The sequence below is a fragment of the Chiloscyllium plagiosum genome, unplaced genomic scaffold (assembly GCF_037043375.1).
Source record: "Chiloscyllium plagiosum isolate Xiang-an unplaced genomic scaffold, Cpla_swu_hap1 HiC_scaffold_5, whole genome shotgun sequence".
Lineage (NCBI taxonomy): Eukaryota > Metazoa > Chordata > Chondrichthyes > Orectolobiformes > Hemiscylliidae > Chiloscyllium > Chiloscyllium plagiosum.
The window spans coordinates 66,657,282-66,673,071 of record NW_028270143.1 but is presented as its reverse complement, the minus strand read 5'-3'; the positions used below and the strand labels follow the sequence as shown (position 1 = coordinate 66,673,071).

The window sequence follows — 15,790 nt, the reverse complement described above, 5'->3', positions numbered from 1 at the left end:
GCACTCTTTCTATGACAAATATATTTTTTCTTGGGCACAGAGATCAACACTACTCCCAGGTGTGATCTCATCAAGGCCCTGGGCAGCTGCAGTAAGACTTCTGTGCTCTTGTAATTCATTCCTTGCAATAAAGACCAACATACCATTTGCTTTCTTAACTGCTTGATACACCTCAATGCCTGCTTTCAGTGACTGGTGTACAAAGCTGCCTGATTCACTTTGTACAGCAACGTTGTCTAATCTAGCATCTTTTAAATATACTATGCCATTCTGTTACTCCTACTGAAGTGATTCCTTCATACTTAGCAGATGCATCTTGTCGAAATCGCCTTGAAGCTTCTCCTCACTGCTCTCCATCCCACCTGGTTTTATGTTGTCAGAAACTCTGAAATATTGCTTTTGATTGGCTTTATTTAGAACATTGATACATGTTGTGCATAGTTGGGATCCAAAACATTGGTAATGTTGGATATTTTAGTCTTTATACATTGGAATAACTAAAAATGAAAGTGTGAGACTATAAGACCAGAAGAAATAAGAACAGGAGTCGGCTGTTTGGCCTCTTGAGGTGACTCCACCATTCATTAGGTTCATGGCTTAGGAAGTTCAGCATGTCCATGAGGACCCTCACCTCAACAGATGTAGCATTGAGAACGTACTATCTAGGTGCATAATACTGTGGTACAGCAACTGCTCTGCCCAGTGTCGTAAAAAACAACAGAAGGTTGTGTGCATAGCCCAGACCATCATGCAAGCCAGCCTTCCAACCATGAACTCCATTTATACTTCTCGTTGCCATGGAAAGGTTGCCAGCATCATTAAAGACCGCTCCATTCTGGTAATGCACTCCAACAACCTCTTCTGTCTGGCACAAGAAACAGAAGCTTGAACACGCACAGGAGGTTCTAGAATAGCTTCTTCCCTGCCGTTATTTGACTGATGAATGGATTCTCTAACTTCAAATAATGTTAATCGTGCTTCGTGCACCTGCTGTGCGTGTAACCCGTATGTTTCATTCTGTCCAAGGACACCAAGATCTGTATGCCCTTGCTTACTGATCTGCCTGTACTGCTCGTAAACAAAGCTTTTCACGGTACTTAGGTACATATAATAAACCAGATCAATCAATCACAGTTGATACAACATTCCTCATATGCACTTTCCTGCCTTTTCCTTGTAAACCTTGATTCCCGTACTGATCGAGAATATATCTATCTCAGCCTTAAGCATACACAGGCAGATAAGATAATGAAGAAGGCATTTGGTTTGCTTTCCTTTACTGGTCAGAGCATTGAGTTTCGGAATTGGAAGGTCATGATGTGACTGTACAGGACATTGGTTAGGCTACTTTTGGAATGTTGTGTGCAATTCTGGTCTCTTCATATCAGAAGGATGTTGCGAGACTTGCCAGGGTTGGAGGGTTTGAGCTATAGGGAAAGGCTGAATAGGCTGGGGTTGTTTTCCAAGGAGCGTAGCGGCTGAAGGGTGACCTTTTTGAGGTTTATAAAATCATGAGGGGCATGGATAAGGTAAATAGACAAGGTCTTTTCCTCGGATGGGGGTGTCCAGAACTAGAGGGCATAGGTTTAGGGTGAGCGGGAAAAGATATAAAAGGGACCTAAGGGCAACCTTTTCTCACAGAGGGTGGTACGTGCAAGGAGTGAGCTGCTAGAGAAATTGGTGAAGGCTGGTGTAATTACAGCACTAAAAGGCATCTGGATGGGTATATGAACAGCAAAGGGTTAGAGGGATATGAGCCAAGTACTGGCAAATGGGACTAGATTAGGTTACGATATCTGGTCGGCATGGATGAGTTGGACCGAAGGGTCAGTTTCCGTGCTGTACATCTCTATGACTCTGTCTCTCGAAGCTGTCTGTTTCAAGGAATTCCGAAGTCGTTCAACCCTCTGAGAGAAGAAATTCTATCCCAGTCTTAAATTGGTACCCATCTACTCTAAGGTTATGCTGTCTGGTCCTGCAGTATTCCCATGAGGAGAAACATCCCCTCAGCAGTACCTTGTCCAGCCGTCTAAGAATCCTATAAGTTTCAATGAGATGTGCTGCTGCCTTTTCTCTGTGCATTTAAATTAATAGGAAGATCAGGTCATCTTTACTCTCTGGAATCCTTGTCAAGAATGCGATTTGGTTTAGAATTAGTAATCCATACCAGATTTCATCTCCTGACTCCATTCTGAATTTTATTTCATTGTGGCCTGCATGTCAGAAAAGATTTACAAGCACGTTGCCAGGGTTGGAGGGTTTGAGCTATAGGGAGAGGCTGATTAGACTGGGGCTGTTTTCCCTGGAACGTTGGAGGCTGAGGTGACCTTACAGTTACAGAGCTTTATAAAATCATGAGGGGCATGGATAGGGTAAAAAGACAAGGTATTTTTCCCAGTGTGGGGGAGACCAGAACCAGAGGGCATAGGTTTAGGGTGAGAGAGGAAAGATTTAAAAGGGACCTAAGGGACAACTTTTTCCACACGGAGGGTAGTACAATGAGCTACCAAAGGAAGTGGTGGAGGCTGGGACGGTTACAGCACTCAACAGTCATCTGGATGAGTATATGAATAGGAAGGGTTTAGGGAGATATGGGCCAGGTGCTGGCAAATGCGACTAGATTTATTTAGGATATCTGGTCGGCATGGACGAGTTCAACCGAAGGGTCTGTTTCTGTGGTGTATATCTCTATGATTATGACTCTGTCTTTCCCCTTTCTATTTTCCGTTCTTACCTATTGCTTTTAAAAGTCATTTCACTGTGCTTAGATTAATTCACCCTTCCACATTATTTTCAAGGACAGTGTGGAGGATATTACAATGGTTTTAATGAGTTTTCCACAATGACCTCACTGTTCTCTTCTGAATACCAATGTCTGCCATTGACAATTGTGCCAAATGACTGCTACATACGTGATGGTTTCCGCTTATGGATGAATAAAAATGAAGCAGATAACTGGGCTTGATTTTTTTAAAATCATTGGAAGAGTGGGAGCCACTTCAGTATGGCAACGTTTGACAAAACAAAATCTGAAAACTTTTTTTCTGTGTGTAGTGTCTTTTCACAGAATGAGCAAGAGGAGAGAAACATGTAATCTTAGCTCAGGAGGAAGCAAGGCCTAAGTTAGCCTATATCGAGAGATGACCAAGCCTATAATTCAGTATCAACCAAAAGCAAGTGTTAATTAAATTACTGCAGTCATTCTTGACATTCAATGGCCTTAAATTTGCTGAATCCTTTGCTACCATTGGGATGTTACTATTGACCAGAAACTGAACTGGACCAACACTGTAATTACTGTAGCTGCAAGTCAGAGGCTGGGAATTCTGCAGTGTGTACTTCACCTGACTTCTCAAAGCTATTTATCAAACATAAGAATGTATCGGTAATTGTGTGCCTGCCTAGGTGAGTGCAGATACAACAACTCTGAAGAAACTGAACACCATCCAGGACAACAACCCATTTGATTGGTGCCCCATGTAGCACGGCATTCTCTCCTGTTGAACTGAAGTGCAATGACAGCAGTGTGTACGTTATTCCCCACAATGTTTGCTTTGAAATTGTAGTTTCTGCATGTTTAGTCTTGAAGATTGTTGTCCTTGTCCTTAACTGGTGATGCTAACTAAATATATTTTGAATCAAAACTGTCCAAATATGTTATAATGCATTTCTGGAGCAGATGGGACTTGAACCTGGCTCATAAGTAGGAACAATATCACTGCATCACAAGGGCATATAGCTATACCATTGTTTTACTGGAAACATCCATTTAGCATCCATTTCATTGAAGAAGTAGCCTGTGTTAACGCCTACATTATATTCTGATCTGTACAATATCAGGCCAAAGGAAGTTAGTACATATTGAAACCATTACAGTGTTGCACAAACTGATAATATCATGAAGTCATAATGTACCAAAAGCTAGTGGGCCAGCTCTTTGAAAAATTTATGCAAGAATTCTTTCTCCATATCTTGCAAATTCTATCATGTAATACAGAGTAGCAAAGCAAATACAATTACACAGTGAGCTTAACTTTCTCATTTTTTTTCTACAGTGGCAACTATTTCATAAACATACTATTGCATCCCTGAGTAAAAATGATGGGGGTTAGAAAACAAAGGTTAGAAAGCATGCTACTTGTGTATTTGATTCCTCTGTTTGTCCCTTCCTGCAGGTTTCTATTGATGATGGGGGTCCTGTTTTGTTGTGGCGCTGGTTTTTTTATCCGGAGACGACTACATCCTCCTCAACTGACTACTGACCCTCCATTTACAGTGGGCTTCACTAGGCAACCTGTTAATACAGGTGGATTTCAGACCACAGGGAGTAAGCATGACATTAGTTCACATTTTAGGTCTAAGTTTGTGGCCTCAAATTTTAGCATATTTTAAAATGTGGTAGTAAGACATTGTTTATATGTCACATGATATTGCATACACAGTGAAATAATTACCTGTTTTAAAGCCCTTATATTGAGTCTCCTTTGCTCAAACCATTCTGTAAGGCTCCAGTTGCAAGCTGCTGGACTGAAAGCCATGCAGTTAGTATTATTTGTAACCAAAGACTACTAAAATGAATACCAACAAATGATAGTAAACCTCAAAAATTGACAAATGTTAGGACTACTACATTTTCTTGAGGGAATCCACTTAGTCTGTACTGCCTTCCGGTCTCTCTAACTCAGCTTTCACTTAACTATTTCTCTTCTGCCCCTCTCAACTTCATGAGTGCCTCTGCGCAGTCAGCTGCCTGATCCCTTGTCCTCCTTCCATTCCAACTTTTCTTGACTCTACACTCCAGAAGTTGTTTGAACTCACATTGTTCTTGGAAACTCCGCATACCTTTTTTAAAAAAAAAGTGCTGTTGTTAGCCCTTCTCAAACACGAACTCAACCTTTTTTATTTTTTCCAACTGTCTTCTCATTTCCAATCTATTAGTTGCCACAAAGGTCTTTAAGTGCATTGCTGCAGCTTGACTCTCCCAACGTTTCCCTTTAAAGTCTCAAGTCTGATTCAAGACTAATCGACATTAGAGACTGTCCTCATCAAAATCACCAGCAAGTCTTATAATTAATTTTGATTGTTCTTAAATCTTTGCTATTATTTATGGCTTCATTTTTCTGCCAAACAGAAATCATATTGGACTCCAAACGTAAATTTTCTTTCTTGCTTCACTGTTGCTGACAGACCTGCTGAGTTTCTCCAGCACTTTGTTTTAGTTTCACATTTCCAGCATCTGAGGAGCTTTACTTATCTTATTAATTTTCTTCCATTGTTTTCCCCTTGTGAATCTTCATGTCATTCAGTTCTGTGACCTATTACTTTCAGCCTTGATCCCCTTTTGTATTACCTCCCAGAGGACCAATATGTCTGCAGCAGTGATGCTTTAACCTCCCCATCCACGTTGCGTGAGCATGCAATGTGAAATGCAGCCTTGGCTTTTTGCTTTATTTTGACCAGACATTTTTGGCTCAAATGCAAAGATTGCGCATTTCACTTTTGTACCGTTGCCCATTCTTCTCTTATTGTTTCTCCCCTCCCCAAAACGTCCACTGCTGCCCTCACCATCCCACCATGAAATTTAGTTGGTATTCATTTCCGGAATTAATTTCTTGACTGGTATTTACAATCTTACGCCCTTCATAAACTCCAAATTAATGTACCTCAAGAAAAGTAAGTATTAATCACCACTTCCCTTATTCAGATCTGTCTCTCAGCATGTTGGCTATGCAAAAGTGAGGACTGCAGATGCTGGAAACCAGAGTTTAGATCAGAGTAGTGCTGGAAAAGCACAGCAGGTCAGGCAGCATCCAAGGAGCAGGAAAATCGACGTTTCGGGCAAAAGCCGTTTATCAGGAATAGAGGCAGGAAGCCTCCAGGGTGGAGAGATAAATGGTTAGCTATGGACTATTGACCAGTTATTAATCACAAAGGTCGTCTTCCTGTCAAAAGTCTTGTGTTTGGTTCTCAGCTTGGAGCTGGGAACGAGATATTTTGAAGCCATCAGACTTCCAATGGCCAGGAGCTACCTCTCTGTCCATTCTGTGTAGTAAACCACTTTAAACCTGAAGAACACTGGTTTAGCTCTCCTTAAATTGTTGTAAGCTGTGACTTTTAATTGATATGTCAGGGACTTCTTTAGAAGTGAACCAGCCACTCTGTGCCTCACTCTACAGGAAGCATCCGGAGAAGGGTGGCTAAAAGGTTGTGTTCTAACTCGCACTAGAATCATCTTAGCAATCGTTGTGAACATGAACTTTGTTTTCAGTTTTTTACATTTGTCAATAGTGCATGTTTTATTTCCTATGCTTGGGTGAGAAAGAGGGAGGGGGTGGAATTTTTAAAGAGATTAGAGTTTTAAAAAGTAGTGTTATATGCTGACAGCTTTTAACTGTTTACATAGCTAGAGTCTAATAACTTGTAATGAATAGTAATTCTTGTTAAGTACAGGAACCTGGTCCATGCTTTCCTTTGACCTGGGTCTGAACGTCAGGTAAATTGGGGAATCTTTGTGTACTAATTTAACTTTTGTGATGACCCTGGAAATAACTGTTTCAATGAGTGGTAAAAGATGCTGAGGGCATCTGACAGAAAAGAAAGGGCCATGTCTAAATGGGAAAATGGCATGTCACAAGGATATTTGTTGGCAGCAAGTGGATAGTTCCCTGTGATTCTAAAAGTGGGTTACTTTTGAACCCTCTGTCCTTTTTGTACTAATACAGTGTTTTTTTCTTCTAAATTGAATTGAGATAATTTCTCAAGTTGTGCAGTTGGTGTTTGGTGAATCACATGCAGGTTGTTGAGAATGCTCTACGTGTTCTACGTTAAACTGTTGACCTTGCCATAAAGCATAATTGATTACAGTGAGCCTGAGGATTAAGTCAGTATACTTGTAGCTTTGTACTTTTAAAATATAAATGCAACTATATTTTATATTCAAAAAATGCCAGTGAAACCATTAAATCCCATTAAAAAGATTTTTGTATCATTCAGTCTTAATGACCCACCATCACTTGTCTTGCTTCTTTCAAAGCCAGTATTGATACTTGTGGGAATTTGTAGGAAAAGTGGTTGTTTCCAAAATAGTGGGGTTTAGAATGTAATTAGGAAGGTACATGGTTGTTCAATTGCTGTGCATTGGTTGCATTAAATTTTTTAAACTTAATCTGGTTCTAAATTTGAGTGAAATTTCTGAGGGAGATGGCCTACTTTCTTAAAGAATTTAGCAGATTTCATCTGAAAATGCAATTTTGCATTGAAAAAAATTAGATTTGCTTTTGCAAACTCAATTTTTTTAAAACATTCACTGAATTTAAATTTGAATATTGTACAATTAAATTGATGCAGATGTATTCAGTCATCATTTTGTGGTTTGCTTATATCCTACTCATAATTTTTACTGATTGACAAAAGTCGCTGGCATCAGGATTTCTCAGTAGAAAAAGTACATAACAGATTGGATTTTTAACGCAAAAATAATGAACTTGCTAATCGGTGTATGCAGATGTCCTGATAGAAGAAGTCTGTAAATTTGATAGCCAACATAAGCGTGACGGTAAGACCTGTACCTCTTTGCCTGAAAATAAGAAAAATAGGAGCCAGAAAAGGTCATTTGCCTCATCAAGCCTGCCTAGCTATTTAACATGATCATGGCTGATCTGCCCCAGGCCTTAAATTCTCATTCATAGCAACTCATAATAGCCTTCAACTCCCTGATATTTCAAACATCTATCAACTGCCTCTTTAAATACTTTGTGATTGTGTCTCCGCAACACTCGCAGATGGAGAATTCCAGGCATTTCCCTCTAGTGGAAACACCTCAACATCTATCCTCTCAAGCCCCTTCAGAATCTTGTATATCTCATTAAAAGACATGTAAAAAACGTTTGTTTCATTCTTCCTAACACCAATGAATAAAGACCTGACCTGTTGAGCTGTTCTTTATAAGTCAACACATCATTCCAGGAATGAGCCGAGTGATTCTCTTTTGAGCGCCAGTGTGATATTTTTCTAAAATATGGGAACCAAAATCATACACTGTACCCCAGGTTTGGCCTCACCAGCCCCCTGTACAGTTGAAATAAGATTTCCTTATTTTTGAACTCCAACAAGAACAAAAATTCAATTTGCTGCCTTAATTACTTGCTGCCCATGCTAAATTTAACTTGTACCAATTACAACTAGTGGTTCTAGTGACCTTTCCCTTTTATGTCGATTCAGGCATACATATCGCTAATAACGATCATTTATGATGTCCTATCCTTTTGTAATGCAAATCCCAGTTGCTCTAGCGTGACCTGTACCATAAACTTATGTTCTATGCTGGGTAACTCAACCTGTTCCATTCCTGCTTCTACACCTCTATTGTGTATGACTGGCTGATCCCTAATGTCTTGTCTCAATCTGTGCAGCTGCTTTTGGAGCTTTCTCATAAATTGTTTACCTCTCATTGCTTGAGGATCCTACTTCCTCAATACCAGTCATACCATCCCCTGACAATCTCATGGCCCTGCCTGTATTGTGAAGTTAATCTGGTTGGTCTACTGGGTTCTATCCTGAGTCCCATCAGGATACTAGGCAACAGTTACCATTCCTATGCCATCTCCCAGATGGTTTTAACTAATGATCTCTTTGATACACCATCAGTTGCTATGTTGTGCCAAAGCTCTTTGGGTGATTGAGGATATTAAATTTTTGTTTTATTTATAGCAACTTAGAAACTTCACAAGAACACAAAAAAAGATTAGGAGTAGACCGTTTGGCCCATTAAGCCTACCCTGCACCTCAACTCTTTGATATTTCAAAATTTATCTTCAGCTTCTTGAAATACTTTGTGATCTGGTCTCCACAACTCTCTGGGATAGCAAATTCCAGACATTCAAAAATCTGGGAGAAGAAATTCCTTCACATCTCAGTTTTAAATATGTGTCCTCTTGTTGTATAACTATATCTCCTAGCTAAAGGTTCCCCACAAGTGAAATCATCTTCTCATCATCCACTTTAAGTCCCTTCACAATCTTGTACATTTCAATAAGATCACTCCTCAACCTTCTAAACTCGGCTGAATGAAGGCCTGTTTTCAGTAAGTCGGCCCCTTCGTCTCAGGAATCAATCTAGCGAATCTTTTTTGAACTGCCTCCAATGCTAGTGTATCCTGTTTTAAAAATTCAGGACCAAAAGTATACACAGTATTCCAGGTACAGTTTTGCCAATATCCTGTGCTGTTATAACAAGACCAGTCTATTTTTAAACTCCCTAATGCTAAAACTCAAAATTCTGTGTGCTGCTTTAAGTACTCATCCTGTAAAATGTGCTCCTTGAACTGAATCTCTTTGCAATACTATTCACAATTTCAGGATTACCCCTTTTAACAATATTTAAATAACATATGTCACTAGAAAGTCTTGTGTGGGTTAGGCATCCACCACTCTAAGTTGGTCAATAACAACCAAACAATAAGCTTTGCCCAGCTCTATAACAGCTCACGTTGTCCCTTTGGCCAGGCTGGTTTGACGTGGGTATGTTATGCAATTTGGGGCACATCCCGAGCAATTGCTGACAGTGTTTTGCTACAACTCTTTCTATGCCACCATCAGCATCTGCCCATCCTCCTTAAAAGGGCTTATCATAATGGTTTGCATTTCTGTAATATATTTTCATGAGGCTATGCTGAATTCAGCATAATACTACCACCCTTTCTTTTCTGTCAGATGCCCTCAGCATCTTTTACCACTCATTGTTCTTCCCATCACTTTTCCTTAAATGTACCATGTTTACTTTCTCCAAATCAATTACTGCTGCTGCCACCTGATGCTTGGGGCCTGTTGTGATTGCCGCTTCATCTATCTTATGGTTACCTAATTGAATGTCCTTGATATGTATGTACCTGTCAGGCAGGAAAGACATGGTCGTGTGAGGGAACCTTGGTTGACGAAGGAGGTTGAATGTCTTGTAAAGAGGAAGAAGGAGGCTTACATAAGGTTGAGGAAACATGGTTCAGACAGAGCGTTGGAGGGATACAGGATAGCCAGGAGGGAGCTGAAGAAAGGGATTAGGAGAGCTAAGAGAGGGCATGAAAAATCTTTGGCGGGTAGGATCAAGGATAACCCCAAGGCCTTTTATGCGTATGTGAGAAACATGAGAATGATGAGAACGAGGGTAGGTCCGATCGAGGACAGTAGTGGGAGACTGTGTATTGAGTCGGAAGAGATAGGGGAGGTCTTGAATGAGTATTTTTCTTCAGTATTTACAAATGAGAGGGACCGTATTGTTGAAGAGGAGAGTATGAAATGGACTGGTAAGCTAGAGGAGATACTTGTTAGGAAGGAAGATGTGTTGGGCATTTTGAAAAACTTAAGGATAGACAAGTCCCATGGGCCTGATGGGATTTATCCTAGGATTATGTGGGAAGCAAGAGAGGAAATTGCAGAACCATTGGCAATGATCTTTTCGTCTTCACTGTCAATGGGGGTGGTGCCAGGGGACTGGAAAGTGGAGAATGTTGTGCCCCTGTTCAAAAAAGGGAATAGGGATAACCCTGGGAATTACAGGCCAGTTAGTCTTTCTTCGGTGGTAGGTAAAGTAATGGAAAGGGTACTGAGGGATAGGATTTATGGGTATCTGGAAATACACTGCATGATTAAGGACAGCCAGCACGGATTTGTGAGGGGTAGGTCTTGCCTTACAAGTCTTATTGAATTCTTTGAGGAGGTGACCAAGCATGTGGATGAGAGTAGAGCAGTGGATGTAGTAAGGCATTTGATAAGGTTCTCCATGGTAGGCTTATACGGAAAGTCAGGAGGCATGGGATAGTGGGAAATTTGGCCAGTTGGATAGAGAACTGGCTAACCGGTCGAAGTCAGATAGTAGTGGTAGATGGTAAATATTCAGCCTGGAGCCCAGTTACAAGTGGAGTTCCGCAGGGATCAGTTCTGGGTCCTCTGCTGTTTGTAATTTTTATTAATGACTTGGAAGAGGGAGTCGAAGGGTGGGTCAGTAAATTTGCAGACGATACGAAGATTGGTGGAGTTGTGGATAGTGAGGAGGGCTGTTGTCGGCTGCAAAGGGACTTAGATATGATGCAGAGCTGGGCTGAGGAGTGGCAGATGGAGTTCAACCCTGTCAAGTGTAAGGTTGTCCATTTTGGAAGGACAAATAAGAATGCGGAACACAGGGTTAACGGTAGGGTTCTTAGTAAGGTGGAGGAGCAGAGGGATTTGGGGTCTATGTTCATAGATCTTTGAAAGTTGCCACTCAGGTGGATAGAGCTTGTAAGAAGGCCGATGGTGTATTAGCGTTCATTAGCAGAGGGATTGAATTCAAGAGTCGTGAGGTGATGTTGCGGCTGTATAGGACCTTGGTAAGGCCACATTTGGAGTACTGTGTGTAGTTCTGGTCGCCTCATTTTAGGAAAGATGTGGAAGCTTTGGAGAGGGTGCAGAGGAGATTTACCAGGATGTTGCCTGGAATGGAGAATAGGTCGTACGAGGATAAGTTGAGACTGCTCGGCCTTTTCTCATTGGAACAGCGAAGGATGAGGGGTGACTTGATAGAGGTTTATAAGATGATCGGGGAATAGATAGAGTGGACAGTCAGAGACTTTTTCCCCGGGTACAACAGAGTGTTACAAGGGGACATAAATTTAAGGTGAAGGGTGGAAGGTATGGGGGGATGTCAGGGGTAGGTTCTTTACCCAGAGAGTGGTGGGGGCACGGAATGCGCTGCCTGTGGGAGTGGCAGAGTCAGAATCGTTGGTGACCTTTAAGCGGCAATTGGATAGGTACATGGATGGGTGCTTAAGCTAGGACAATTGTTCGGCACAACATCGTGGGCTGAAGGGCCTGTTCTGTGTTGTTTTGTTCTATGTTCTATGAATATGATCTGTTTCCTTCTGATCGTACTTGAACCTTTATCACTACTGCCACAAGTGGGAATCTGACAGTTCCCCGTAATTCCTTTAATTACTGAACTAATTCCTTAATTGCTGTCTCATGCTATCTAGCCCTTCTTCTGAGGTGATCTACCCCCTTAACTCCATGTTACAATATAATCAAATACCACTCCAAATGTTACTTGCTGTCTGTGTAAATGTTAGCCTGTTTGCACCCAACATTTCAATTTGTTTTCAACTTCTATTTCTTCCCTCCACCACACCTGAAAATATTGTATGGATTGTCAGTATGTATTTGAGATGGTATTAGCCATCTATAGATTACTTTTCTCAGTTACATTCTGTAACAGATATTGTTGCTAATTCTTTATTACGAACTTTCAGACACAAATACTTTACTAAATCAATTTAACTTTTTTAAAAAAACCTACAGCTCTCTTCCTTAAACAGTATACAGCTTGTGAATGTTCCTTGTTTTTCCTATTATAGTTTTCAAAGGACCCTTCAACCACACAGCATCAACATCGACTTCACTGATTTCAAATCTCCCCACACCCCAGATCCAAACCTCCTATTTGGCACTGCCCTCTTGACCTGTCCTACCTGTCCATCTTCCTTCTTATCTATCCACTCCACCCTCCATCCTGACCTATCACAATTATCCCCTACCTGCATCCGCCTATCACCTTCCCCCAGCCCCACCCCACCCCCTATTTATCTCCCATGCCCCTTCTCCCTCCATATTCCTGATGAAGGGCTTATCCCTAAAACATTGATTCTTCTGCTTCTCCAATGCTGCCTGACCTGCTGTGCTTTTCCAGCACCACCCTTTTCAACTGACTCTGCAGCATCTGCAGCCCTTACTTTCTCATGTTCCATTCCACACTTTATTCCATGTCGTAGTCTTATTTGCATTTTTTTCCCTTCAGCCTGTATAAATATCAAACTGATATATTTAATCAAGTTACACCCTGATAGATTATTTCAATTTCTCAACACAAAATATGTTTACTGTTTATACCTTTTCTAGTTCAGATATCTCATTATTACTATTCCAGGCCATTCAAAAGTCTCTGAGCTTTTACTGGCTAATGGAGGATTCTTACAATAATAGCAGAAATTAAACAAATCTGTATAATCCCAGATACTAATATCTCTGAACATGTTCATTCTTTACATTTAGACCTTTAGATATTTCACATCTCATAATTTTTCCAGATTCAGATAAACTAATGGGAGCTCTTTAATTCTAAATTTCTTTTACAAAAATGTTGATGTTTCTATAGAAACTACTTGTGGATGCATTATGAAATATTTGCTTAAATCTCTGCCACTGCTCACCCACTGATCATCTCCTTCATCAGTTTTCCCAGTTCACTTTAGACAACTCTAATTTCAAATTGAGGATGCTGACTTGGAGCCAAAATTGCTTTTCCTCAAATGGAATTTTAAATTCGTACCATACTTTGATCGTTACCCCTAAAGGATCCTTAACTCTGAAATCCTACCTCATGACATGCTACTAGATCTAAACTAGCTTATTCCTGAGTAGGTTCTGCAAGTTACTGCTCTAAGAAGTGATCTCTGAACCACTATACAAGTTTATCTTCCTTGCTACCCTGGTCCATTTGTTTTGTCCAGTCTTTATGAAGTTAAAATCACTCATGACAACTATAGAGCCCTTTCTACATCGCTCCAATATTTCCCGATTTATAATTTTTCCTACAGTGAGGCAGCTCTTTGAGGGCATATTAATGACTATAGTGACTTATTTTCCTTGCTATTTCTTTTTCCACCTGAACTGATTCAACATCAGGTGGCCAGAATTGCAGATAGAGGACGTTTCTAGATTTCTGTTGTCATTAAGACTTCGTACTGTGGCTTTGGCTGGGAGATAGATGTCATCATTAGTGCCACTGCTGTCCATTTTTAAACTCAAAGTTTTTCAGAAATAGTTGAAGTGCAAAGCTGTCTGGTAGCCATTACCTGAGATGCTTCATTTGGATTTCCTTTAGTGGACCCAAGGGACAGCTAAGAAATAATAAAATAAAATCAGCCCATCATACTTGCTGCTTTAATGTATCATTTGTACCTCAGTGCTAAGGCCTAGCATTTAAAATCTTTTAAAATCGAAAGGCATGTTGAACTATATATTTTAATTGTTGATGACGTAATAGGAGAACCTAGGTTCAAATATCTTACTGTCCCTTAAAGAAAAGAATCTGCAGACGTTTCCTCTATGCAATGAATGGCAATGCACAAAGCAGAAAGAATAATAAGACCATAAGACATAGGATTGGAAGTAAGACCATTCGGCCCATCAAGTCAACTCTACCATTCAATCATGGCTGATGGGCATTTCAACGCCACTCACACGCACTCTCCCCATGTCCCTTAATTCCTTGCGAGATTAAGAATTTATCAATCTCTGCCTTGAAGACATTTATCATCCCGGCCTCCACTGTGCTCTGTAACAATGAATTCCACAGGCCCAACACTCTCTGGCTGAAGAAATGTCTCCTCATTTCTGTTTAAATTGACCCCCTCTAATTCTAAGGCTGTGCCCACGGGCCCTAGTATTCCCACCTGACAGAAACAAATTCCTAGCGTCCACCCTTTTGAAGCCATGCATTATCTTGTAGGTTTCTATTAGATCTCCCCTCAACCTTCTAAACTCTAATGAATACAATCCCAGGATCCTCAGCAGTTCATCGTATCTTAGGTCTACCATTCCAGGGAATCATCCGTGTGAATCTCCGCTGGACCTGCTCCAGTGCCAGTATGTCCTTCCTGAGGTGTGGGGCCCAAAACTGGACACAGTATTCTAAATGGGGCCTAACCAGAGCTTTATAAAGTCTCAGTAGCACATTGCTGCTTTTACATTCCAACCCTCTTGAGATAAATGACAACATTACATTTGCTTTCTTAACCACAGACTCAACCTGCAAGTCAACCTTTAGAGAATCCTGGACTAGCGCTCCCAGATCCCTTTGTACTTTGGCTTTAGGAATTTTCTCACCGTTTAGAAAATAGTCCGTCTCTGTATTTTTTTTCTGAAGCAAGACCCTGCATTTGCTCACATTGAATTTCATCCGCCATTTCTTGGACCACTCTCCTAAACTGTCTAAATCTTTCTGCAGCCTCCCCAACTCCTCAGAACTAACTGCCTGTCCACCTAACTTCGTATCATCGGCAAGCTTCGCTAGAATGCCCCCAGTCCCTTCATCCAGATCATTAATATATTAAATGAACAGATGCGGCCCCAACACTGAACCCTGCAGGACCCCACTTGTGACTAGCTGCCATTCCGATAAAGAACTTTTTATCCCAACTCTTTGCCTTCTGTCAGACAACCAATCCTCAATTCATGCCAGTAGCTCACCTTGAACACCATGGGCCTCACCTTACTCAGCAGCCTCCCGTGAGGCACCTTATCAAAGACCTTTTGGAAGCCTAGGTAGATAACATTCACCAGGTTTCCTTGGTCTAACCTACTTGTTACCTCTTCAAAGAATTCTAATAGGTTTGTCAGGCACGACCTCCCCTTAATAAATCCATGCTGACTTGTTCTAATTTGACCCTGTACTTCAAAGAATTTAGAAATCGTATCCTTAACGATGGATTTCTAGAATTTTACTTAAACTGAGGTTAGGCTAACCAGCCTATAATTTTCCATCTTTTGTCTTGATCCTTTCTTGAACAAGGGGGTTACAACAGCGATTTTCCAATCATCTGGGACCTTCCCGGACTCCAGTAACTTTTTGAAAGATCAGAACCAACGCCTCTGCTATTTCTGCAGCGACCTCCCTCGGAACTCTAGGATGTCGCCCATCCAGGCCAGGAGACTTATCAATTTTTAGACTTTTTAGCTTTTCTAGCATTTTCTCTTTTGTAATGGCT

The 15,790-nt window shown here is 40.9% G+C and overlaps 1 protein-coding gene across 2 annotated transcripts in view; it reads left to right on the top strand.

Annotated features, from left to right (window-relative positions):
• Positions 1–15,790, top strand: part of vopp1b (VOPP1 WW domain binding protein b) — a 74,544-nt gene that overhangs the window by 46,413 nt on the left and 12,341 nt on the right. For both annotated transcript variants that reach the window (XM_043690149.2, XM_043690150.2), the window contains exon 4: positions 4,176–4,327. In XM_043690149.2, coding sequence (XP_043546084.1) covers positions 4,176–4,327 — 152 coding nt within the window. The remainder of the gene's footprint in view (positions 1–4,175; positions 4,328–15,790) is intronic.